Source organism: Tyto alba, unplaced genomic scaffold, assembly GCF_018691265.1.
Source record: "Tyto alba isolate M040663 unplaced genomic scaffold, T.alba_DEE_v4.0 Super-Scaffold_28, whole genome shotgun sequence".
In the NCBI taxonomy this organism is placed as follows: domain Eukaryota; kingdom Metazoa; phylum Chordata; class Aves; order Strigiformes; family Tytonidae; genus Tyto; species Tyto alba.
Genome location: NW_024881302.1, coordinates 12,932,559 through 12,959,535, shown reverse-complemented (window position 1 = coordinate 12,959,535; position 26,977 = coordinate 12,932,559). Strand labels below are relative to the sequence as shown.

Genomic DNA, 26,977 nt, shown 5'->3' with positions numbered 1-26,977 from the left:
CCACTTAAAAGAGTAGCAGATAAATCAAAACTAACATGAAATGACTCTGAATATCAAGGGCAAGGCCAAAGCAATGAGAAGATCAGGGAGTCTTAAGTTTTCAGGTCAGGGGAAATGAGTGTCTTAAAAACGAGACTTTCCTGCATACAAGGAGAGAGCTATACTTACTATACTGAGCTGCACAGGACAAAGGTTAGACCTGTATTTGTTATAGGAGTTTGTTCATGGGATAGGATTTGCCAATTTCCTGCACTAGAATAAAGAAAAGCCCAACTTGAACTGCAAATCAGTATATAACAATTGCATTTATCTATTTCCAAGGAGCATTAAACACTATTTTAGAAAGAAAACACAGAAAGTATATGAAAAAAAAAAATGTATTCTGACTGGTCATACACAGCAAGGGAAACACTTGTATCCACTTCAGCCTTTTAGTAACAATCATTTCTAGTAGGACAATTACTGAGGAAAGAAATCGTTCCCACCGGTGGGATTTGTCATAAGGAAATTACATTCCCCTAATTCCTCCTCTAGTGCGTAAGTACCTTGGAAAACTTTCTTCCAAGTGCTGGGTCCCTTCCAGATCACACAGCTGAGGCAGAAGCCATGAGATCGGGCTGAGCTCAGCCCGAACACTGGGGAATGGCCAGTCCATGCCGCCCGCTCCCTCGCAGGCAAGCAAAGCGAGGGCTGGCCGGGCTCGGGGTGAGCCTCCGCAGTTCACGTGTTGATGACCATAAGTGACGGAAAATAGCTACAAGGAGACTCCGTTTTGCTTCCAGTTTGGGACATGATGGAGCGGGCATTCACCTTTCAGTGATTAAGTCAGCTCACGCTCAGTCACCACCTTGGCTGCACTGCCATTTTAATAATTACTTCTTAGAGGTACGATGTAATGCCTTCGGCTCCAGTAAAGCTCGAGTTCGTAACGGATCGCTCAAGAGGCCGCCTGGGGAAGTCGGCGGAGTCGCGACAGGGCGCCGGTAGCGAGGAAGTGCCGGGAGTGCCGCGCGCGCAGGGGCGAGGGGAGGCGAGCGGGCGGGTGTGGCGGCGCGCGCGGGGCCCCTCACGCTGCCCCGCGGCGCGCGGCCGGTTTGGCGCCTGGGCGCTTGACGCGGGCCGCGGCGGAAGCCCTCCCGCCCGCCACGGCGAGGGCCCGGGACAGACCCCTCGGGCCGGCGGGGCAGTTCCGTATCCGCGCCGCCTCTCCCTCCCCTCCTCCCGCCCTGCGGAAGGCGCCCGGGAGCGCGGCGGGTGAGAGCCGCCGCCCGGCCGCGCTGCTCCTCCGGCGGGCGGCTGCCGGGGCGGCGCGGGGCTGAGGGCGCAGCTTGGGGCAGCTCCGCTTCCTACCGCTGGTGAGTGGTCGGGGCGGCCCGGCCTGGCCCCAGCGGGCGTCCTCAGGCGGCCAGGGGCCGGGGGAACGGAGGGGAGCGCGCCCGTGAGTTCCTGTCGCACCCCCGGGGCAGCGCCGGCAGCCGGCTCCGGGCTCAGCCCGCCCGCCCGCTTCTCCGCCGGGGCTGGGCCGGTTCTGCAGCCCCAGCCCTGACTCCCGTTTGCCCCCTGGGCAGAGGAGAAGAGGAGAGGCATCTCACGGGCTGACTGCCTCGCCGGGGCCGAGGAGGGATTTTGGCAGCGGTAGGATCCTGCCGAGGCGGTGGGGCAGGGGGCTCTGAGGGCATTGAGAGATGGGGAGCAGAAGCAGGGTTTGCTGCTTTATGGTGAGCTATGACCCATGCTGTCAAAAAAGATTATGGCGTGTGATCTAATTTACACCAGTAAGCTCTTGTGAAGAGGTTTTGTTGTAACTGACTTATAACAAATGCCCAAAGTGGATGTGATCACATTGTCATGAGGACACATAGCTATTTCTGTATGTGAGGTGAATAATGTACCGGTATCTAAGTGTTATGTGTGATTTTCATAAAAAATAAAACACCTGTAATTGAAATAGGTGTCTTTAAATGTGAATTTCAGGTACGGGTTGAGTTGACAAGAGTCTCTGACCACTGAAAAACTGGTGAAATGTTGATAGCAGAATGAGGAAATGGACAGCAGAGTCAAATGGGAAAGCGTGCAAGCCACTTACTTTGCTTGTCTTTGTCAGAAGCTATGGTATTTCCATTGGTGACTGAACAAGCACTGTTCAGATTTTAGTAGAATCTTGCTGCCTACATAGCAGAAAGGAAACGAAGGAGTGCAGGGAGAGCAAGGCTAGTGAGAGTGGTTGACTGAAATGCTGTGATGTTGCAGCTGTAGAAGCGTGTTAACATGATCTGTTGTCTTGCCTTTCTTCAGTCCCATTCCCAAACCCTGAGTTACTTTGCATTGTTCACATTGAACACATAATGGTTTCTTTACAGGCCTGGTGTAAGGAGTATGAATATAGACTGTATAGAACAGGATTTAGGCATATAGAATAGAATCATGGAATAATTCAGATTGGAATGAGCTCAGGAGGTCACTGAGTCCAACATCCTCCTTGTAACCCCTTGGCATGGGGCATGCAAGCCTTCTGACACATTGACTCCACCTTGCCATTTCTGTAAGGTTGACTGATCTTCCCCAAAAACATACTACATGGGGATCAATCAGCTTGTTTTGCAGTGTAGGTGCAATCTGGTTCAGAATCTGCGAGTTCTGAGACCAAAAGCCAAGCCATCTTAGTTGTGTGAGGAGGCTGGGATCTCTACTTTTGTGCAATTTTGTGTGGATATAGCATGTGATGGAAAATCTGGAAACTGTAGAAGGAATAGAGGAAATTCGTCAATTTTTTCAGTGTTGCTGAGATGTTACCTGACACAGTGTGTTCACTGCATTTCAAGAGGATGTGCTGCAAGTGGCACACATCCAGGAGAGAAAAATGGGAATATTTAGAAGTGTTTGAAAATATGATCTAAGAGAAATACTGAATGCAATGGAAAATGGAAGACTGGATGAAACATTAATTTTCAATTATATAAGAGGGCTTATGTGCAGATGGAGGGAATAACTTAGTGGTCCTGGAAAATAGGATGAGAAGTAACAAGCTTAAATTGCCAGTTATTTGTGAAGCATAAACTTCTGAAGACTGAAACATGTGTCGGGGCGATTATGGAATTTCAGCTGATGTTGAGACTTTTGAGAAATGCTTGCTAGGGATAATACAGGTATAGTTTACCATACTGCAGGCTGGGGAATGAGCAAGTGACCTAGTGAACACCAAGCAGCTCTGAATGCTTATCTTTGCCTTCCAAATAGAATTGAATCTAGCTGGACTGCAGAGATTGGGGCTTCAGAAGATGAGAAACAGGTGCCTATTTAGCTTTGAAAGTGAGATGATAGATAAACCCTCTTAAGAGTATTTTTAACTAGCTGAAGTTAAATGGAAGCGGTGGAACCAATACAGCTGTAAGTTTCTATCAATCACATATTTATCTTTATTATGAACAAAAGTTTTCCAGTGTAACTCATGGTCGACCTATGCTGACCTGAGTATGAGAAGTCTGAAAAAACAGCATTGGACAGTTAGTGCTAGCTCTCTGCATTTTGTTTAGTGTTCCGTCCAATGTTGTTTCTAAATCTAATGTGGGGAACGCTCTTACTTTGTTAGGGATGGCAACTTGATGATGGTGTTTTCAGGCTCTGAAACAAGAAGAGATATTTAAAATAGGATTTAATAAACTACCATAATAAAATTTTTATATAATACTTTGCATTTGCAAAACCATAAAAAATAAAGACTTCGGGTAAGAGTTACTCTGTATATTTGGTTTTAAAATTCAGTTCTTTGTTGTAGGGCATGAAAGATGGAGTATTCACATAAACATTTGAGAGCAGAATAATCCATGGCTCTAAGTAATCGAAAGCAAGTAGAAAAGCTGAATAAAATAAAGCATACTTCAACAGAAGAGGAGATTTTATATGGTTTGCAAACTAAAGATCATTCTCTTCAGCCAAGTACCTTAGATATAATCTGCAAAAGTAAAGATTATGTCAGAAGTGTTTTCTGCATCACATGTGCCTTCAGTGCTAACTGAAAACTGCCACCACTAGTGTACTGACCAACAGTCAGAACAGTGGCTAATACAGAATATTCTTTTGGTGTAAATGTTGATCAAAATATTACTCAAGAAGAGTGTCAAAATCCCATGCCTGAGATAATTTGCAACAGAAATTCAGATGCAAACCATTTTTTAAATGGTGGATGTTTAAAATGTATACTTCATAGAAGTTATAATGATGTAAACATACCACCATCAGCACCAGCTGAAGCGCATTTTTGCTTGAGTGTGAGGTGACTGCCCATTGATCCCATGGGAGAGTGCTTCTGTGGGGAGTGCAGTTGACAGTGATAGTAATGGTAAGAAAACTAACAATGCCATTACCATTCTACAAAAGGTGAGCATAAAACATGGAACAAAATCTGGAATGAAAAATTCATTCCAGTGTTAAAAAAAAAATACATTAAATGGATGCCTCAAAAAGGGAAAAGAAGATTTTTCTGGTTTAGTTGCTCCCATAAAGACTACAAGAGACAGAAAGATTGCAGAGGCAGGGCGTAAAGTGTTGAGTGGAAATGGCAGTTCAAATACTTGGGAAAACGCCTAAATACTCCTTTAATTTCTCTTCCCCTGGAAAAAAGAGGTTTTGTTAAAACTGATTCCTGTGGGTGTTCTGGCTTATGCAATTCTCTGTTTCCTACCTAGGGTAAATGTTTAAAAAATAGCCATGACTTATGCTTAGCTATGAACCAAGTAGCATAGCAGGAGAATTGTTGCACCAGTACCAAGACATTAATTAGATGAAATAACGGTATACTTGTAAAACATGTGGAGGTATCCTTATTTGTCAGGTTCCTGGACATTTACAGTTAGGAGGAAGAGTGTTCCTTTTTCTTGTTTACAAGTAGAGAGATTCTCTCCTGTCTTGTATAGACAAGAGAGTTTTCTTTCTGCAAACTGCCCAAAATAAGTGACAATGAAAAAGCAAATATTACCGTAGAAGACAATCATACAAGCCTAGCTGTTAGAGCTGGAACAGGCAAGGTTTTGTTGGTCTTTTTGAAGTGGAGAAGACGGAAGTGGTTTCAAACCACTGATGGCCTAGAGAATGAAGATATTCTTAATAATTGCTTTGTTTAACATCTCGTTGTCTTAAGAAAATCACACTTCACAGATATAAAAATGCTGTACAGCTTTCAATAACAACTGCAATAAGCATGCTTCCTGCAAACTCACATGGATTTTGAGTTGATATAAATAAATTCTATTTAGTCATATATTTTTAGTTACCATGTTATAAATTCAGAATATTTTTTTTTCTCTTGAATCTTTGTAATGCTCATGAAGTATCTTTTAGCGCATTGTACTGTGTTGAGTAGTTTATATTTCATGGATACATAAAACTATATGCTTGCTTTAAGGGGAAACTTGCTAGGATGATATAGACAGTGAATTTCATAGCTACCCTGTATTGTTGCTGCATGTTTTGAGTTACTGTTCAAAGAAAATTAAAGTATAGGTAGCTAATTACATTCTCAATCATTTGAAAGGTATTTGTTATATGTAGTCCTAATTACCTTGTTTTGATTGTGTTTGCTTAATAGTACTCTGTATCTTAATATTCTATTTAGAAAAAGAGGTGGTTTTCATGTTTTGCATTGTAATGGTAGCTCAGTTACATTTCTAAATAAGTAGAAGTTCAAATTCCCTGGGAGGTCAGTGCCCTCACTAGCCTATTCGTATTCAGCTCATTGGCTTTTACATTGTTCAGGGGTGGGGAGTTAGTTCCAGCCTTATCGGTTACTTCAATAACTGCATCTACTGCTGATGCTACTGCTTGAGTCATGATCAGTGGAGTAAAACAGAAATACCCTGTTCTGCTTGGTTGTAGTACAAAACACCTGTTGTACAGTCATAAAATACTTGTTAAATTTGTATAGCATCACAGTCAAGTAATGAGTCAGGAATGCTGTTTGGAAAGATCAGTACAATCTTTAAATTGCAGGTGCAAGATTCTTCATTGACTAAAAAGTATTACCTCATTGAAAACCCTAGAGAATAATTTCCTCTGTGTCATTTTTCATTTTAATAAAAAGAGAGGTAGGAGGAGAGACATTTCATTTGCTGGTAGTAAGAAGGAGTGTTTCTAAAATGATGATGGTTCTGACATGCCTTTGAGGCCAGCTTCTCAGCTGATAAGGCTTAAAGAATCCCTTATCCTGGGAAGGGGCTTTCTATGATATGCCAAAAAGCTCTTAGGTAAAAGAGAGATGTGAGGCACCGGCCCAGAATAGAGTCAGAAAAGCCTTCAGGCATATTTCATTGTTACTTCAGCAGAATAAAGTTTAGTAGTAAGAAAATTAATATCAGCAACCTGATCCTGTTTCTGTCCCCCTCTTCCCTCTCTCCATGCTTTTGTTTGAGTTTTTGGTTTCTGTTTCTTTTTGCACAAAATACTGTGTCCCAACTTTATTTCAATATCAAATGTTGCAGCATATGTAAGGAAGAACATCAGTGATTTGAGTGATACAACTCCTCCCTCCACTGCCCTCAGCTGTAATTATTTGTATTGTAATGTAGAAAGAAGTTTGAAAGGTTGATGGTGGTTTTTTTTTGGTTTTTTTTTTTTTTTTTGGTTGTCAGGGAGCACTGAAAGGAAGAGGGTAAGCTCCGTAAGCAAAGCAAATACCCAGTGTAAATATATTAAGATTTCTGATGAAATCAAGAAAAATACTATTTGTACAATGGCAAAAAAGGAAGAAAGTCTTTTGGGAAAGGTAACGTGCAGTGATTTGAATGTTTGAATTGTTGTTTTATATGTGTTTTAAAACAGATAGAATCACCCTGTTTATAATTAAAGTTATATTTTTGGGGAGGGCTGATGTTTTAGATTAACAATGTTGGTAACTGTCTTTCTAGGGAAGAATACAAATGGGTGTTTGGAGGGGAGAAAATACTGAAGTTATTTTGAATGCATTCTCTACTTATCAGAAATTTTAAGTATTTTGATTGCTACATAAGACAAAATTTACATATGCATGCATCTGACTAATCTGTGTTTTAGGTGAAGTAATATTTGCTTTGTGAGTGGATCTGGATGTAACTTTTTGAAAGCGTGTCAGACTGCAAATGTGCTCCTGCATTTGATAATTTGATTTAGACAATAGGGACTTATGGTTCTTCCAGGAGATAGAAACAGGAGGAATTACTCAGGGGGATAATGTTTTCCTTTTCCATTTCTGAAGAATATCTGAAAATTCTCCTTTAGTTTCTTTCCATTTTAAGGAAGTATTTCTTTATCAGCTGCTACTGTTAGAGACCTAGGATAAGGAGCATAGTGTCTAAGATGGATTGGAGAACTCTGAACCTTTTATGCCACTTCAGTTAAGGGAAAAACTGTCACTTAACGTTCAGTTAGTCCAGTTAGAACAAATTTCTAAGTCAAAGAACTAACAATTAAACACCAATCAGCTGTCTTGACATTGCTATAGTACTCCTACTGTGTTCAGTGGGAAGCATGATTTTACTATTCTGTGGATTTTTATTAAATGTATTATAACATTTACTACTTAGAGCATTGAGATGACTGTTGTATGTCACTGAAGCATTTGAATTCCAGCACTTTTTTCCATGAAAATTAAATTGAACTTTCAGTCTGGTGATACCCAAAGTCTGTTACCCCTGTGATTCAACTAGTCAGTCCCTGGTAATGCAAAGGTACTTCTGGGTAGAAAGATGGGAGGAAAGTACTAAGGAGGGGCTGTGGACACAGCACTTAGGTAGTGTTTTGTGCTATTAAGAAGGGATGAAGAGCCTGACTTGGGTGAAAAATTGGAAGTTCTGGCAATCATCAGGATTGGAAATAAATATTTGTACACACACAATGTTATAGGTAGATTAAGGCCAATCACATCCAAATATGGATTAATGAATCTTTATTAAGGTAAGAGAGCAAATGCAGCGCTGGGGTGGCCAAGGAGTCGCAGCTCCATCCAGGCTCACCAAATTGTTTAAGTTTCAAACTCCCTTTTATCCACCCAGCTGCCGGTTTCAACACCTTCAGCACGCCTCCTGGCTTCTTCTACAATCTTATCTTCTTTCTTCAGTCCTGTGGTCACGTACACCTTGGCCTTCAAGTCGGGGCCAGTTTGCAGCTCCTTTGTCTTTTATGGCTCAGTGGTTTCAGTTCCTCTCTTATCTCAAGGACAAGGGATACCAGAGATGGCCCATTCTGTTCTTTCTCATTCCATTGCAAAGGAGTTACCACCCTTTGATATGGATCATCTGGTGAGCATCCCAAGAGGAGGGGCTGTTGGGTTGGTGTTTCCTCAGATCAATTCCCCCCTTTTCCCAGTAGTAAAGTCTTTTACTTTTCTTAAAATTTGGATCATTGTACTAATAATAGCTTTAGCCTAAGAAGTAATTTTTTAATTACTTTTAGCGAAAGCAAAATTCTTCTATTACTTATCACGCACAAGAACACAGGTGCTATGAATTCATTGATCAGATGACAGAAGTCCTTGGGAGAAGGGGAATTTAAGAGATATTCATTAGACAGCAATTTCTACTAGTACAAAGCTTCCTCCTGTCTGCATTGCAACTGGAGAGGAAAGACTGACAATTGTAGAAGGATATCTGAAGAAGGGAAAAGAGGGAGAAAGAACAGCTGTATAGGAAAACTATAGTTAGTTCTCAACTGATGGCTGCAGTGAATGACCATCAAGACTGAGGAATCTGGTCTTGTGTCATCAACATAAATATCTTCCATATTGAGCAGTACTGTAGCACATCAGTATCTGTTCATCGATATCTGTGTTGGAGACAAAGTGATTTCTCTTTCAAACTGGGACCCAAGACAATACTTTGTTCAAGGCATTAAGATTGAGAGTATTTTAAAAGCCTCAACATTCTAGTAATTATTAGGTATAATAGGAAATAAATACTTAAAGAGAATTAAAGAAGATAAACTTTCTTTTCTCTTTTGCTTCTTATAAAGAGGAGGGAACTATTGTGCTGTTGCAAGAAAGCAGAAGCAATTTAGTAAAATCCTTGAATGAAAGGAATGAGTTTGGCAATTTGTTTTTATCATGGAGGCAGAAAACAAGTACTCCATGTAGAGAAAAATGATCAGGAATTTATATGTTTTTTAATGGAAACTTTTTTTCAACCTAGGAAATCCATTACTTGATTATAAATTCTTTGTTTTCCTGACATTAAGATACACTCTCGGTCCTGCTGATACAGACCTCTTTTCCTTGTATTTGGTGTCAAGGAGACCTGTCTGGATGTGTAAAATCAACAAATAATCCTAATAGGAATAATTAAAAATATTTGTAACTTATTTAAAATGTAATCATTCATGTTCATATAGTCTTTAAGAATAGTTTTATTTCTTAGGATAACAAGCTTCACTTGCTCATGAATACCGTCTTCTTGAAAGCAGAAATCTTGCCTCAGCAATTTTTGATCATCAGCTCTGTAGAAAATAAAATCCTATATTCTGTACATAGAGAAATCGTAAATGTTTAAAAAAATGTTTAAAGTTTTTACTAGTGCACAGGTAGTGATTAATATAGACATACTAATTTTACCTCTTTAAATTCTAGAAGGAAGGTATGTTTTGACACTTCCTTTATGCAAAGTGAGTTAAGTCCAATGGAGAGTGTCAGTGTACAAAATTTTATGTTTTGTACTTGCCAGAAATCGTGTATAATAGAAAGAAAATGACCCTACTCTCCCGAAACTTAGCTAAATTTTAAACTTGGCAGCATGTTTGCATTGTCATTTCAATATTTTCAGATTTGAAACACAGCTTTTCTTTATTTTAGGTCAAAGTTATGATTGGTGAACGGATGGATATTTTATATAATGACTTCTTTAATCAAATACTAGAAAATTTAAATAGAAGAATTGAACAAGTACAATGCAAAAAAACCCATGAAGAAATAGCTAAAATGTTCCTAGTAAGTTTCTTTTCATAACGGTGAATATTTTGCTTGTGTGTCACATATGACTATTAAGCTACCTTAGGGAAAGACCTAAAAAGTATGTGATCTTTTTCATCTTGTGTGACATAAAGTTAATCGTACTTCTATTTTTAGCCTTTGTTCATTGTAATTGTTTCACTGTCTACTCTTCATATGATAATAATATAAAACTTCCTTAGTTCAGGTGAACGTGAAGTGTTTCTTAACCCACACTGTGTCTCTTTTCTGTTGCAGAAGAAAGTATCAAAACTTGAGAGACGTATTAATGCTGTGATAGCTTTTCAGGAGGAACTGTTTTCAAAAATGGCTGTTGATCAGGTATGATGCAGATGCATGTGCTAATAGAGGCATTAATGCCTGGTTGTAAATTAATAGATGACTGGATGTTTACACTGAAACCTGATGACTGACAGCTGTGTTGCTGTTGCTTGTATTAAGAACAGAAAAAAAATCTACCAGGAGCTCTTAAATTGATCTTTTGAGAATTTGTTTGTTCTTAGACTACAACATAGTTCTTTTCAGTCATCATGATTAAAGAAACTCAGAACAGCACGTAAACATTACATATGTTGATGACTTTAACACTGGAATTTTTCTAATGAAGGGTCAGACCTCTTTATTGCCAAGTCAAAGCTACTTACAGCATACTCTCCTCTTTGAGTTACCTTTCATCAGCCATGTAGTTATAGTCTACCAGTTGTATAGGGGCCATGAACTGCAAGTTGAAAACCACTTCCCTAGGCAATGAAATTGAAAATATGATAGAGTAAATGAAAAAGTTAGTAACATAGCTATTCATAGATGAGCATTTTTCATGGGAGATATTGATGCATTAGTGCTAAAATTATAAGATTACAAACCATCTTTTTTTGTGGAGACATTTGATTCTTATGAGGAACAGGAATTTCTCATGTCCTTAGCATAATCATATTTTACTGTGCTGAAATTCTTTTAGCTAATCTTACGGGAGAAGGAGTTCTGTGAACTGTCAGCCTCCTGTTTCATGCTTACTGTATATTTCATGAAAAAATCTCACTTGCAGAAATACGCTTGTTTAAAAGAAATCTTTACAGTCTTTCTGTTCTTTCACATCTAAAAGCATAAAAGAATTGTATGTGAGAGACATGCAATCTCTTTTTGTTAAAGGCTTTCACATGTTTTACAAAATTAGTTTCATAACTTCTTGGTCTCTTAAAACAAAACAAGGTCAAGTAAGATGCTTACAGGTCTCAAAATTTAAATAAGTGTTTGGGGTTTTTAAAAAGAAGTTAAGCTTCAAGGAGAAAAGAAAAAGTGCTTTGGTATTACTGTGGATTTAACATTATTTTCTTTTATTGTTGTGTTTAAGTATACCTTGATTACTTTAGCACTTTTTGAAAAAATGCCCAGGTTTGTACTGTAGGTTTTATGACAATGCAGTATTTGTTTTCTCCTTTGTCAGACAATGCTTCCAAGTGCAGACTATGAAAATGCAGTACTAAGCCAGCTTGGACCCTCTGCTTTCTGTCCTGATACCATAAATATACCAACAGGTTCTTCAGATAAACTTTTGCTATCACCTTACACTGGTTTCACTGCAGGACATGTTTCAGAATATGTAAGGTTTGTATCTAGAGTTGAATAGTAAAATGTAGTTAATGTCTTCATACTGCTTTAAAGCATTTATGAGAAAATTCACTCTTTCCCTCAACTTCTTTATTTGTGGTTCTAATAGTTGGATTTAAACTCAGTTGTCATTAGGTGTCCTGTGCTGTTGCTGGTATATCCAGTTTATCCACTGAAGCTGAAGCTAGATGATCAATTCTTAAAGTGCTTCAAGGTCTGTTAGGTTCTGCTGATTTCTTACTGAATGATATGAAAAAACAATAAATCTCTGTAAAGGTATTTTAGTGGTCGTAGAAGGAAAAATCTTCCAGGTAACTTCTTAGTAGAAAACAAAAAAATTATCATCACAAATCCTATTTCCATTATTAGGACACTTCTAGAATGAGAGAAATACAGAGTCCAAAGAAATAATTTTATTTATTACAAAATTTTGTAAGTATATACTGAATAACACTAAATTGAATTCTAAACAACTTTTTCTTCTATAAGTAATTCCCTAAACTATTTTAGTTTGATATTCATGTTAGTGTTCCACCAGTTACAAAAGCTCACCCTGTCTTCAGTCTGAAGCCATGAACGTATGCAGGAAAAAAGAGGAAATCTTTGGATGCTCCCTCACAAAACCGAAAGTTTTGGTTTATTTCTGTCCTGAGACTGAGGATTGCACCCATTCTCTGGCACTGGTTGCGTATTTATCACCTCTGGAGCAATGCTCTCCACTTGCAGGGTCTTCCTCCTGTGTTATATCCAGCTCCCAGCAATGGAAAGGTTGGAAACCAGATGTGCACCATTTATTTTTCTTCTGTGTTATCTAATGGGATTTTTTGCACCAGCTAGTAAGAGAATAATAACTCACTTTGGTCTCTCTATAGGCAAAACCAAAATAATTAGCTTTATAACAAAAATATTATTTCTTGGGCATGGACACATTTTTATTTCCTCAAATAGATATTTTATATGCTGTCTTCTTTTTCTTATATTTTCCACTTATTCTGTAGTACTGAGAGAGGTTTGATCAGACCTTTTGTTACTGTTGTGATCCTGTAAGTAAATAGCTGCAAGACAATGTAAAACAAAGACATTATTAATACAGTCAAAAATGAGAGACAGGTTATCACAGAACTTCTTTCCTGAAGAAATTTTGTAAGCAGACAGAAATCAATCCTACTCAGATTTTTCTGTGTCTGGATTTTACTACCATTTATCAAATATTTTTTGTTACAAATCAGAAATGTAACCAAATTTTTAAAGTGCAGAAGCAAGGTGAGTACAAAAAAAATACTTTACAAGTTGCAGAAATCCTTGCTTATCTGGAATCTGGTTTTCGAACTTGTGAAGAAGCCGCTTATCTGCTACATGATGTTGTTTTGTTGCTTTACTTAATCTGTCGGTAAATCCATTGTATCTGGAATAGTATGGAATTTTATTTATGATTACAGTCCACCTGCAGTTTATAAATTAATGCTTCCATCTCGTGGTAGTTTCAAGTTTTTCTGAGTGTTTGCAGTCACTATGCCCAGTTCACAGGTCTCACTCATAGTGATTGATAGGCACGTAAAAGGTTTTGTAGGAATAATGAATAAAAGGGATTGCATCTATTATTGCATATAACCTGCCAATTATTTGTCTGTTGTTTACACAGAGCAGTGATTTATGAATGTGGAACTGAGTGATATGGGACTGGGTAAGTATGACAGTATGGTCTGTACGTCCAGGTGCTGGGTGAATTTCCTTTTAGCACAGGACTACACACAGCTGACATTTGCATGGCTGACACCAAGTTTCTATCTTCAACCTTTGGGTTTCATTGTGAAGTCAAATTATATTATTCAAAGCATGCACAAGATTTCCTAGCTTGCTCTGGAAGGAGTAATCAGTGTTATTTTTCAGTATGTTCACTTCATCTTGTTTTTTATTGTTGTTTTTATTATTATTATTTACAGAAAAATGTATTAATTTGTTTTTTACTTTCTGAATATCGAAAGTAATCTTTGCTTATGGCAAAAATGAAATTGGCAAAGAAAATTTGCTGGTTTGTAATTGAATATGAATCAGATCCAGAATGTTAATTTGACACAGCTGGAGTAGTTTGGTTATAAGTTTCTTAATTGTAACCAGTAATCAACAACAGAGTATCCAGAGGAAAGAAGGTAAGAGCTGGCATTTGTGTACTTGAAACTATCACAAAATGTGGCTGATTCCATTGTCTATTTGGGGAAATCTTCTACAGTGAGTCTACTCTGTTAAATTGCTGTTCTTTTGATCAAAACAGATGCAGTAGTTCTAATGCATCCTGGGTACTTAAAATTTCCTCTACTTACACAATATCATTGTGGCCAGCATCAGGAAAGCCTAGACAAGTGTACCACAATACGAGCAGCACATGTCTAATAAATGTCCCTGTAGCCGATGTTACCTTTTTCTCCAAGTGCAATTACATTTCATATGTTTCTAGTCCCTCTTAAACCGATGTTTCATACCTCAGATCAAGTGGATTATCCTAGCCATTAATACATATAAAAAGTCTGCAATTGATGGGATCTTACAGTAGGCATCTGTCACTGATTTCCAAACCAAGACAGTAAGGCCAACAAAGCAGTATTTGGGTCACTTAGGCAAGCTTCGGGTCAACAGAACCTGGTTCTTACAGGTGACTTCAACTACCCAGACATTTGTTGGAAGAACAGTACAGCAGCTCACACGTTATCCATTAAGTTCCTGGAATGTGCAGAGGACTATTTCCTCATGCAAATGCTAGATGTGCCAACCAGGAATGAGGCACTGCTGGACTTGTTACTCACAAGCCAAGAAAACCTGCTTTGTAATAACTCAGTAATAGCCTTGGCTGCAGTGATCGTGATACTGTGGAGTTCAGGATCCTGCTGACAAGCTGAAGGTTAGTACTAAGACAAAGGTTTTAGATTTTAGAAGAGCAAACTTCAGCTTGTTCAGAACTCAGTTGGGAGAGATTCTGTGGAAGCTTCCATAGAGGATAAAGGAGCTAGTGAATGCTGGGAGTTTTTCAAGAATACTTTTCTAGAAGCACAAAACCAGTTCATCCCCTTTAAAGGTAACAGAAGTAGGCAGAGCGATAGACCCCCTTGGCTTAACCATGAGCTCCTGAGTCTGCTCAAAACCAGAAGAGAAGCGTACCAGTGATGGAAAAGTGGATGAATACCTGTTGAGAACTACAAGGGCGTTACCAGGGCATGCAGAGGTGCAGTTAGAAAAGCAAAAGCTCAGGTCAAATTGAAATTGGACAGAGACGTCAAAAACTACAAGAAGGGGTTATTTAGGTATGTAAACAACAAGCAGGCAGAAACGGAAGGAAAATATTGGCCTGCTGTTAAACAGGAGAGGTGACTTAGTCACCAACAACGCTGAAAAGGCAGAGGTTCTCAACGCTTTCTTCACCTTTGTCTTTACCAGCACTGTTGGGCCCCAGTTGGGAACAAAAATCCAGGTCTATGCAAACACAGACCCACTGTCAGCGAAGGGTCGGTATGCAGACTATTACAGGAGTTTGACCCCTACAAATCAATGGGCCCTGATGTTATCCACCTGAGGGTGTTAAGAGAGCTGGCTGATGTCATTGCAAGGTTGCCCTCCATCTTTGAGAAGTTGTGGAGGTTGGAGGATGTCCCGGAAGACTGGAAGAAGGCCAATGTCACCCCCATCTGCAGGAAGGGCTTAAAAGAGGATCCAGGCAACTATAGGCCCATCAGTCTTACTTCAGTCCCTGGGAGACTCCTGGAACAAATCTTCCTGGGAGCTATCACAAGTCAAATGAGGCATGTGATTGGGAGAAGCTAGCCCAGATTCACCAAGGGCAAGCTGTGCTTGACAAACCTGATCACCGTTTACGATGAAGTAACCTGCTCAGTTGATGTGGGACAAGTGGTGAACATTGTCTACCTCGATTTCTCCATGCCTTCCAATACAGTTTCCCACAGCCTCCTCCTGGAGAAACTGGTGCATCGGGGTGTGGACAAGGGGTCTGTGTGGTGGGTGGGCAACTGGCTGCCAGGCCACACCCAGAGGGTGGGGGGAAATAGCTCCTTTTCAAACTGGCAACCTGTCACAAGGGGGTCCCCCAGGGATAGATATTGACCCCAGCACTGTTTAATATCTTCATAAGTGATCTGGATGATGGGACTGAGTGTACCCTGATGAAGTTTGCTGACGATACCAAACTGGGTGAGGAAGTGGACGCTTCAGAAGGGAGAGCCACCCTGCAGGGAGACCTGGCTGGGCTGGAAGAGGGGGCTGACAAGAACCTTAAGAAGCTCAACAAGGACAAGTGTGAGGTCTCGCACCTGGGAAAACATCATCCAGCAGTGCAGCACAGGCTGGGATCTACCCAGCTGGGGAGCAGCTCTGTGGAAAGGGACCTGGGGGTGCTGGGGGACAACAAGCTCAGTGTGAGTGACCGGTGGGCTGCAGCGGCAAAGAAAGAAAATGGGATGTGTGGCTGCATCAACGAGGGCATCACCAGCAGAGATAGAGAAGTCATAATCCCACTCGACTCAGCGCGTGCCAGGTCACACCTGGGACACTGTGTTCAATTTTGGACCCCGCTGTGCAAACAAGCTGTGGCCAGGCTGGAGAGGGTCCAGGGGAGGGTCACAAAGGTGATCAAGGGCCTGGGCAGCCTGATCTGTGAGGAAAGGCTGAGAGAACTGGGTTTGCTCAACCTTGCAAAGAGAGACCTTAACACCATGTTCCAGTATTTAAAGATGGAGACTCCCTTTTTACAAGGAGTCCCATGGAAAAGACAAGGGGTAATGGGTACAAGTTACTGCTGGGAAGATTCCAATTGGACATGAGAAAAATTTTTCACAGTGAGAACAATCAGACACTGCAATAATCTCCCCAGGGAAGTGGTAGATTCCCCAACATTGGACACTTTTAAAATTTAGCTGGACAGGTTACTGGGCCATCTTGTCTAGACTGTGCTTCTGCCAAGAAAGGTTGGACCAGAAGATCCTTGAGGACTCTTCCAACCTGGTATTCTGCAAAAAATCCAGTGATGCGAAAAATCTGATTTAAACAAATATGTTGCTAAATTCATTTGATAATTACTGTATTACTTGAAATAAAACATAATTTTCTAAACTGCCCCATTGGTGTTGTGCCATTCAGTTGGTTTCACAGTTTTGTTAACAGGTATGTAGCTTCAAGAGAAATCTGAAAGCTCTTTTGTCAGTGGAAGAAATTTGCTGCTGATTCTTTGTGGGATAAATTAGTATCCTTCAGGTGTCTGTATGAGTGAAAGATTAAAATCAGTGGTTACAGGGATTCAAGATAGAATCATTCTATTCAAGTTTCACCTAATGATAATCTAGCTGGACTAAACTGAAGCAATCTTCCAGTTTTCAATAAATTTTCACTTAGTGAATTGTTTTGTAGAGGTAAGAGTCTTATCCTGAAATTAACATGTCTTACAATAGGAAAAACCCACAGTGTGTAAAGAAAAATCATTCATATATGAAGTAAGGATTTTAACAAGGCTGTCTTTTGATATGTAGAAAAATAGCATTTAAAGCTTGCATCTTGTTTGCAGGCAGAACAGAAAAAGATCAGAAATATTTCTCAAACAGAATTCAAAGCCGGTATGCCTCAATTAAGGGTTCTTAAACCTGAGAGAAGACACATCAAATGAGGTACTCTTTAATTCAACTTTTGTACAGTATTAATTTTTAAATTGTGGAGTTGCATATTGCAGGATGGTTTAGAACTTGATGGAAAGTTAGACTCTTTAAAGACCTTTTCAAATGGGAAAGGAACAATGCTTAAACAGTTGGGCATTGAAGGCACTTCTCTTTCGCCACGAGGAGGCTCTATTGTAATGATATTGGAACAGTAAAACGTTTTTCTGTAGAAGTAAGCCAATAAGTAATGCCAGGAGATATCGTCATTACAAATAAACACATAAAAAACCCTAACCTCAAAACCTGTTTCAGTTGTCCTTCCCCCTTTACCTTGTTTTTCCTTTGCTTTGTCTTTTTCCTTCCCTTTCCTCCCTTCCTCTCCCAATCTGTCATGATTAAAAATATGTGAAAGCATTATTTGCTGACAGGATTTAAACTTTTACCCTGCAAGATTTTAAGTTCCAAAACAGTATTAATTCCTCAATACAGATACTTTAAGCATAGTTAAGATTTTTCTGCTGAAAATGTTTTACCGAAAAATAAATAAAAATATCTGCAGTAATATAAAAAAAAACTTCTCAAGAAAAAGAGAATATGGCACCCTTTTTACTCATTGCTGATATATATTAAGAAGGTTGAGCCCGCAAAGCAGTGCATGCATGTTATATTCCTACCCTTTCCTTTGTAGCAATGTGTGTATATCTGTTTTAAATGTTTTTTGTACTTTTAGCATTTATGACAGCAACATAACTGACTTTTTTAGAAATACAGTTCCACTTTTTGGTGTTTTTTGAAGAGAAATAGAACACTAGACTTCTTCTCCAAGAAGCAGCAGTAAAATAGACTAAAATCTGCACCACATGATATAGTTCAGCTATCATCAGGATTGTTTCATATCTGTTGAAATTTATTACAGCAGTTGAATTTCATGAAGGCACCTGTAATTTTATTCATCTGTGCAGTGTATACCTGCTTTAAAACTAAGTAACTAAGTACATGCACAGGTTTGTGGCTTTTTGGCTGAATTTATCAAGGAAAAACAAAAAAAAGAACACACGCATCTAGAAATTCAGTTAGTGCAGTATTGATCCAAAGTAAACAAATATCCCTTTAGGTGTAATGGAAACCTCTTCAGCACTCCTTTTGGTAGCACACAAGTTGTTCTATGTTACTACTAGTGTGTAAGGAGTATTTTCTACTGTGGAGAAAATCTTACTGGACAGATAAAAACCAAACATCAGCAACATGCTGAATATTAATACATGAATATCAGGTAATCTGAGACACTCTACAGACAGTAATAATCCAAACGTGTATATATTTACATGAAGGTAAGTCAATATGAATAAAAAGGAGTGTAACTGGCTTGTTATTGTTGTTTAAATGTCAACTGGTTTTGTGTTGGTGCCTAGACTTTCAAGCAATTTCCACATCTTCCTCCACTGCCAAGGATCCCTCTTTGTCCAGAGCTTGCTGAAGAATTCAGTGCAAAATCCATAGGGGATTGCAGTGTCATGGACGCTTACAGAAATTGATCCAAAGCGTGCTTCCCTACACAGTGACCACTTGTATCTCTTCCATGAAAATCTTAGTAAATATTCTGCATCTCGTTGGAAGAAAATGGGCAAAAGAAGGGCTTTGGCATGTTCGGTGCCTTCCTGTTTATCACAGGTTATCATCCCAAAGAAGTACTACTTTGTCATTCAGTGAAAAGATAAATGTGGATGTTAGAGAACATTTTGTGATGTACAATCTGTAACTCCTTAAAAAACTCTTCACGAGTCGCAGACTACCTTAACAAGCGGTCTACTACTGTTCCACTATTAAGTACTATACTGCAGATGGTATTAATTTCCTTATGTTACCTGCTTGTTACAGTCTGTTATGAACTTTGTTTCATTAATTCTGTAAGATTGTTTCTACAGCCTTGAAAATGAAGTTGTTTTTAGAACTAATTTACTTCCACATTTTACTTTCTTTCATCTTACTACTTCAGAGGGGAATATTGTACATATGAAAGAAACAAAAAATATAATAAAATTTTCAGCTTCATTATTTTATTTCAGTGGCATTGATGAACCATTATTTTAGGGATCTTAGCTCTCTTTAGTGTTTGGAAAGGTAGTGGCTCATCTTACTCCTATTTTTAGTAATTATAGAAAGGATTCTTTTGTTTGTTTAGCTAAATGGCACAAGCTTCCACAATGCTGAAGATAGGACAACGCTGCTGTAGTCCTTCTGTTATTTTGAAGCTATTAAGAACCATGTAAAACAAAGTGTTGATGTAGCTGGAGTAATGAAATAGTTAATGCCTAAGCAGCACAGTTCTTGTCACCTACAATACATTTTTTAAAAAAAGAGATCTCATAGCAAAGTAGTGCAGAACTTCATTTTCTCTTGTCCTGGATGGAATATATTAAAAAAATACCTGTTTTTTTAAAAAAAGTATATTGGCATAAATATTCTAGATTTGTTTTCCAATATTGTTTCCTGTACTTCCTTTCAGATGCTTACTTGCTGGGTAAAAAATGTCAAGCTGCTAGTGAATATTTTGATAGTTGAGACTTTTTTTCACTATGATTAGAAGGCAGAAGTTTTATGGGGTTTGGGAAATTGTTTCTGGAGAGTTGGAGGGGTTGCTATGGATTAATTTGTACAAACCCATCTGTGTTGTTATCATCTCAGTGCAAACCTGAATCTTGGACCAGAGCAGTTACAGAAGTAACTGGCCTGTTTCTAACATTATTTTCTCATGTGGTCAAGGCACTCAACCTAGTCTTAAATACACAGCTGTTTCTGCAAATGATGAAATAGAAACCTTACAAGTAAACTACTTTTCAGAGCATCTGTGGATCTTGCATTACTCAGTAGCTATTCTTTTGACATCATACACTTAAAAGTTCAATATGCTAATATTTTCCCTGCTTACCCTGGAAGGTCTTCAACAAAGGACAGAAATAACCAGCTTGTGGTTCTCGTACAGGCAGGAAGAATTTAATTTTACCTGTTCACACAAATACTCAACTATTTCTCATCCAACATTGTGTAAATATATCCCAAGCTTAAAGAAAGGTCAGATTGCTAAATGTATCAAGTTTGCTATTACAGTACAAGAATTTGTTTTATTTTCATGTACAGTTTCAGAATATATAGAGCATAGAAAATGGTATATTTTAAAGGCATATCAGGTAGAAAGAATATTCTAAAATATGTTTGTCCTGTTAAAACTCTAGTTCAGACTGGTTTGGGATTTGTTTTCTTGGTATGCAGAACATTCCTGTCTGTTCTATGTGGCATCATGCGCATGCTACTGTTTGTACACTGCAGTGTGCGTGCTTTTCACTTTTCATTAAAGGGACAGAGCTTCTACTGTGGAATTAAGCTGTGTGTTCATGTATATATACATCTTTATTTTAAATATTTGCTCTATAAATGACCCAGGCATTATCAAGGCAAGAAACTGAAGAAGCATCTCCTCAAGTCAGTGGCATAACAGCTTAACTTGCAATTTTACAGGACTGTCTTCTAGATGTAAGATAGTTTTAATCCGTATTTGCTGAAGAATTTCCCTTACCATTTCATGTTTGAATAAAACTGGCACAATGCCTAGCTAAGAGTCTATCTACTTTCAACCTTAAACCTGCATCTGCTTATTTAAGAAAAATTCTTCTTGCTAGCAAAATTGAGGTTTTGAATCTGAAACATATTCAGCAAACTGTAGAAACACTTTTTTAAAAAGTAGGATAATAATTCTTGACATTCAGAGCATTCTCACTAAGAGAACAAAAACCTGACAGAATACTAGCATCATGTTAGACTGGTGAGAATGCATTTTGCTCAGATTGATTTGGGTTTTTTGCTATTATTATTACTTCTAATGTATTGTCCTGCTGACTTGTCTAACTTCTCAACAGTCTTGTTGGCCTTCCTTTGCTCCCAAAAGACAAACAGTACATGCCAAAGCATTTTAGGATGTTCAGGGAATGGAGATGGAACTATACAACCTATTACTCATGTTGGAGACAGTTCCTATACAGTTATTCACCTTAACTTTTACTTTGTGAGAAATCAAAGATGCATCATCTGAAGGAATGGGTCAGACCATCAGCTGATGTATAATGCAGTATCAACTTCAGTAGAGCTACACTACTTTGTAATAATGAATCTGTTCTACATTAAGTGTAAAACCTCATTCAAAACCTATTTACTTTTTTATTGTCTATGCATTGGGCCAGCTGTAGTGAATATACTGAAATAAATAAATGGTTAGTGCTTTTACGAAGTCAAACCTATATTTAAGCATCAAAGCAGTGACTAACCAGAAAAAGCCACTACATTCATTCTCTACACTGATCTTGCCACCCCAAAATCACCATCAGCCAAAGCCAGTATTACACTGCTGAGCAGTTAAGCCTAGTATTACAGTACATATTTATCTCACAAATTTTTGAAAAATAAAAATCACCAAGTCATTTTTTCTTTAAAAACTATCCTGGAATTCATAAGCATAGTAATTGTACTCTGATTTATTTAGTAGGAGTGTTTATTTCAAGTAAAATCCACAAAGGAATTTAGAATGAATTTTTTAAAGGCCAATTTCCTAATGTGCAGACTCGGGGAATACTTTTGTAAGTGATTTATTAACCATGAAATCACTATCTAATAAAAGCCTGGTGTAATAAACATGTTGAGTTTGGCTGTAAAATCAAAAATTTGGCATTGCTTGATCACTAACTTGCTTAGAAGTTTGCAGATGTAGGCAAGGTAACACTTTTTTTCCCCCTTTTTCTTCCTTCCAGAAAGACTATGCACAATGCAAAAATAAAGGGATGTAGGACTTCAGTGAGGTATTTCTTACTGCTCAGACTATTCTGGTCCCAAGTTGTGGAGTGAATTTGCTGGTAAATTCTCCCACCAAAGGCTCTGTATGCTTAAATTAAATGTGAAAGAGTGTAATTTGCTGGAGTACAAAAAGGAGTTGTTTACTTTTGCAAAGCAAGTGGTTTTAATAAAAGCTTGATGACACTTACTGCACATTATAAATAGCAGAACACTAGTCCTCTGCCAGAACAGACGCACCGAGTGCAGCTTTGGGCTTTTATAATAGTTTGCTTTTCCACTGTGATCTGGGCCTCATCTGTTACTCCCCCTATATTTAACCCATCCCAAAGGGATACATCTGGTCCAGGAATACAGTTAGCATATTGCTTACAAATTAATTTGCACAGGCTTTATTTGTAATCTACTAGAGGCCAGGAACAAACTGTTAATGTCTAGTAAAGGGAAAACCATTTATGATGATGAAATACGTAAAGGAAACAACTTGGCTCTGTCCTCCTCAGACCCCTGACCTGTAGGTGCCAGGCATTCCACTAAACCTGTCTTTTTTTTTTTTTTTGAATTCTGTTTCATATCAAGAACACAGTAGATTTTTAGAGAAACAATACCTTTACTACAAAACCATGTAAATGATTATATACAAAATGGTTATTGGAATTTGGTTTTGTACTGTAGTGACAGAAATAACTAGCTGCTGACATTTATTTACGCTTCCTTAATACTAGGTACATAACACCACTGATCAGAGTAAAGGCAAATGCAATCCAGGCTAAGACAAAGGAATAGCCATATTGGCCTTCAGAAACTTCAATGCTATATTCAGTGCTCTTGTGTAGTTCTTCATGCCTATCTGTATAAATGGAAGCTGCAATCATAACACACAGACCTGGAGGAGGAAGAAAATAGCAAAGTTTAGCTTCTTAAAATATTATCAATAAGCATAACAACTATTCACTGGCTGTCTTCCATCAGCTGCTTCCACCAATGTCCCTTTTTGCAGACGCTCATTTTCCATCCTCAAACTAAACTGAGAGCATTTCAGGACACATTTTCAGTTTCTTTGGCATGGACTAAATCTGAAGTGCTGTTATGTATTTATGTCATTTGCAGTGAACACAAAATGATTCTAAACATCTGGATAGTTTTAAAGACTAACAAAAAATTAAGGGAGTACCTGCCTGTAACAATTACAGAGTTATTTAGTTTGTTCAAGAAGTTCAGAATCTCAGATTCTTTCCCTTCCAAGTTTAAATGACATTATTTTGAGCAGTGATGTCATCCATGTTTTAACTGCTTAAATAGTACAGAATGGAGCAGTTCAGTGTTTAAACAAATATGAAGGATAATCTATGGCCTCAAGAGCCCTACAAATTTCTCATGCAGCTTATTCTTTATGAAACCTTTTTCCCCTTCCCTTTCTTACTATCATGTAAACACCATTAAAAAGTCATAAATATTGGAAAATCACTCACATGACAGGAGCTGGATAATAGAGGTTAACACAAATCTTTCTCCTTGCTTTAGACGAAAGAGTTGAAGAATGAAAACCAGAAATCCCACACAACAGAAAATAGTAGATAGGATCATGGTGGCCTGAACAGCCTGAATTGATTGATATTCTGCAAAAACAAAAGCAGCCTTGATTAAAAGCACAGTTTTTCTCTTTGCCTACTCCTGCAATGAGGGGCAGAGCCATGTTCTGTGAGCAGGAGTTCAGCAGATACAGCAAAGCAGTTGTGTGTGCATTGCCTAGGGTGGTTCTTCTCTGCTTCCTTGGTATCAATACAGCCAGCAGTTAAAGACTTTTAAAAGCTTTTCATAAAACTGAGTAAAAATACTGAAGAGACTATTTCTCCCACACCACGCCCTTTGCTACCATCAACATACTAAAAGCACAGTGAAACTGCCAGGTGTCCCGAATGGCTTACAAATGAGACCCGTGCCTCTTGCCAGACCTGGAGACAGCTCCATCCAACGCGATGTAAGCAGGCAGGAGAGGCACGCTCCGCACAAAAGATTCCTTTGATTCAGGTTTTTCATCCTGTCAATTACTTCCCTGTAACTAGGAGCTCCAGTAACCAAGGGGTTTGTAACTACACGTAGCTGCTCTGTGTAACTTTGCTGCAACCATATAGAGGAGCAAAGCTACATCGATAAGCTCCTTATGGCACCTCTCCTCTGGCATAGCTGTGCTGCAGTTAGTGAACAGCAGACATACCTGAGCTACTTATAATCTACCTAATGTCAATAAACGCATAGTAGTACAGACATCAAATGCAAAGTCATTAAATTTGTGTTAGCTTACATATGCCTGTGCATAACAGATCATCTCACTGCAGCATAGTTAAGCCCTAAACCAATTTGATGCTTGGAAAACAAAGTTACTTTATGGGTACATGGCTCTTCAAATCATCTACCTCTTTATTATACACAAAGACTGAAAGTGTAGAAATAAAGTAAATGTAACATTTGAGGGGTTTTTTTTATTTTTTGTAAAGCAGGATATTAGGCTGTGCTGTATATTAAGTCCTCTTTATTAAAAATCCAGCTTGTGTTCTGACTTTCTTCTACTTTTTCCCCCATTCCTGTATGCAGCCAGTATTTTTAGGTTCTTCTTTGAAAGTTAAAGTTCAATTCTGAGGCAAATTCTATCACTTCAGCCACACTTTCAGATGACTTCACTGTTTTTACTTGATCTAATTTTTAAAGAACACTTCAGCACTCGTAGTTAGTTTGTATTTACTCTCCTGCACCCGGCTTTCAAATGCACCTGACAGTTCCCTCTGTTTTCCTCTTACAGAAACTGTTGGAACAGTTTGCTTCTCCAAAATGAAAAGCCAGTGTTAAAAGTTTTTAGAAGACCTGAATAGTTAGAGCATGCAGAGTGTTGAACAAATACATTATTGTTCCTGTAAACTTTGTAGTGATTTCACCAGATCTCCTGCTAAAGGAACTAAGACATAGGCATGGAGAGACACTCACCTTTGAACTGGTCAGTAATAGCCATACAGGTGCTAGTATTCGTGGCACAGATTCTCCAGACATCTGTAGAAAAATTATCTCCTACCCACCAGGCCTGCAAAATAAAAGTAAAGGGCTCCTACAGGAACAGAAAACCAAACAAAACCCCACAAAACTCCTTAGTTGTCCAAGTGTCTCCTGATCAGCTGGAACAAATTTCTGTTCATTTTTGATACTTACCCACTCAAACTAAATTTGAGATCTTATAGAATTTTGGAATAAAGTGTGTATCATTATTCACATGTAACTTTAATTTTAGACCTGTCTCAAGTAGAAAAGGGAATAAATGGCAATCTTAAACATCCCCAAGGACAAGGGATTTTCCACTGTTGGGGAAGAAATTTTGGACAGTCAGTAACTGTTCACTCCTTAAGACACCTAAACAAGATCTGCTTTGTTCATCCAGACCCTGTTTAGGATGCACAGCTCTTTAAAGGTGCAGCACTTTTTAATTCACAGGAAATAGCAGGGTACACATCTATGAAACAAGCCCTTTATACATTTTCCGGTTCCTGACACTGAATTGAATTAATCTCAATTTAATGTAGCTGTGCTGTCAATGTGCAAATACAGTATGTACACTATGGCATCAGACTGGAATTGGCTACTGACAAATTAAGATCCTCCTGTGGTATTTCTATTTTGACATTTTAACATTTAATACAAAATGGTACCACAGTGACTGAACAATCTGTACCAAGTCCCATAGCTCCACCCTGCAAGCATGGTAGTATTTGTAAATATATTCCCTGGCCAAGTATCTCACAGGGGAGATCAGCTGTGTAACATGGGCTTATAACAGGATGCCATACAAATGTATGGCATGTACTTGTATACTCTTATCTATGTATACCAGCAACATGGGCATTCAAGGCGTTTTTGTTACTAAAAGATATTAAGAGGCCAGTGTGCCTAACAAAGTTATGTGCTTTCAGTAAGCCAGTTGAAGACAAATAGAGAAGAATAACTTAATTTTTATAAAGCAAAGAAGCACCTGTGTGTCTGAGAGAAAAAAGAGAAGAAAGGACACTTACATTGTCGATAGTTGAGATGAACAGCAGCGCTGCTGAGGTTATGTGAAACACAATAATGAAAGCCAGAAGAATCAACATCCTTGATCTGCAGAGGCTTTAGTCTAAGATAAATCTGTTAAAAATAAGAGCATATATGAACAGTATTTAAAAGCTGTCAGTGGATCAACCTATTACACTGTGGCTGTGAGTACTCAAGGTCCATGTGAGTGTATTTCAGAGCAAGGTGCTGTTAGAGTCAGTAACATCACATGCAGCTTGAGTCCACAGCATGCATTCTTTCTCCAGAGATAAAAGATTTCACTTAATCAGACTTTACATCAGCACTAACAGCTTTCTGTTTGTTATATGTGATACGTAACTACCATCACTGGTGTCAAAATGAATCACAACTTGAAATGAAGCCAAGAGGTGCATTTTGCAACCTGCCAGTGGGATGGCTGCAGTGAGTAAACGCAGAGAAGTTTCTGTGTGCTTCTCCAGCAAGGATATACAATGCCTTCATGTTGACTTTTAAAGAAGTACTTTTCAAATTACAGCCTCATTTGCATGCGATGCTAGAATTTCCACTGGCTATAGTAAGGTCTTGTTTCAACCATACTTTCAAAGTAGTAAGAAATGCAGATTTCAAAAGGATGTTTGTAGAACAGAATGAAGTGCATCAAGAACTGCCTCCTAGATTTAGTAATAGCTATGTTGTACCTTAGGTCTCATATAGGTTGTCCTTTGTTCATATGGTTACAGGTTTTATCCACTGATGAATGACTCAGGGCTACCATTTTCTCCAGTATGTTGCTCCGACTGATAGGGTTGAATAAACCCATCAGTCATGTAACAACCCAGTTAGTTATTTTAGGTACAGT

At 38.6% G+C, this 26,977-nt stretch overlaps 2 protein-coding genes across 5 annotated transcripts in view; one reads left to right on the top strand and one right to left on the bottom strand.

Annotated features, from left to right (window-relative positions):
- Nucleotides 1–1,090: 1,090 nt before the first annotated feature.
- ATF7IP2 (activating transcription factor 7 interacting protein 2) lies at nt 1,091–20,604 on the top strand. Of its 4 annotated transcripts, XR_004405801.2 has the most exons (7): nt 1,091–1,355; nt 9,809–9,943; nt 10,202–10,285; nt 11,409–11,569; nt 13,215–13,256; nt 17,136–17,235; nt 18,636–20,604. XR_004405801.2 is itself a non-coding variant. In XM_042798921.1 (5 exons), the coding sequence occupies exons 2-5, from the start codon at nt 9,818–9,820 to the stop codon at nt 13,243–13,245; spliced, it is 402 nt and encodes a 133-aa protein (XP_042654855.1). In that variant the 5' UTR covers nt 1,091–1,355; nt 9,809–9,817; the 3' UTR covers nt 13,246–16,477. The 4 variants fall into 4 exon arrangements, 1 of the variants encoding a protein (XP_042654855.1); XR_006165874.1 differs by lacking the exons at nt 17,136–17,235; nt 18,636–20,604 and adding an exon at nt 15,002–16,477; XR_004405802.2 differs by lacking the exons at nt 9,809–9,943; nt 17,136–17,235; nt 18,636–20,604 and adding an exon at nt 15,002–16,477.
- Nucleotides 20,190–26,977, bottom strand: part of EMP2 (epithelial membrane protein 2) — a 22,353-nt gene continuing 15,565 nt past the window's right edge. Inside the window, exons 2-5 of the mRNA XM_042798920.1 lie at nt 26,118–26,229; nt 25,045–25,138; nt 23,535–23,681; nt 20,190–22,948 (exon numbers count right to left, since the gene is read on the bottom strand). Coding sequence (XP_042654854.1) covers nt 22,764–22,948; nt 23,535–23,681; nt 25,045–25,138; nt 26,118–26,195 — 504 coding nt within the window. The 5' untranslated portion in view covers nt 26,196–26,229 and the 3' untranslated portion in view covers nt 20,190–22,763. The remainder of the gene's footprint in view (nt 22,949–23,534; nt 23,682–25,044; nt 25,139–26,117; nt 26,230–26,977) is intronic.

Excerpts from the sequence above, each read along its gene's own strand:
- ATF7IP2 (XM_042798921.1), top strand. The coding sequence starts at position 9,818 with ATGATTGGTGAACGGATGGATATTTTATATAATGACTTCTTTAATCAA. Across the intron at positions 9,944-10,201 it reads AAATAGCTAAAATGTTCCTA|AAGAAAGTATCAAAACTTGA; the intron begins GTAAGTTTCTTT and ends TTTCTGTTGCAG. Across the intron at positions 11,570-13,214 it reads CATGTTTCAGAATATGTAAG|AGCAGTGATTTATGAATGTG; the intron begins GTTTGTATCTAG and ends TTGTTTACACAG.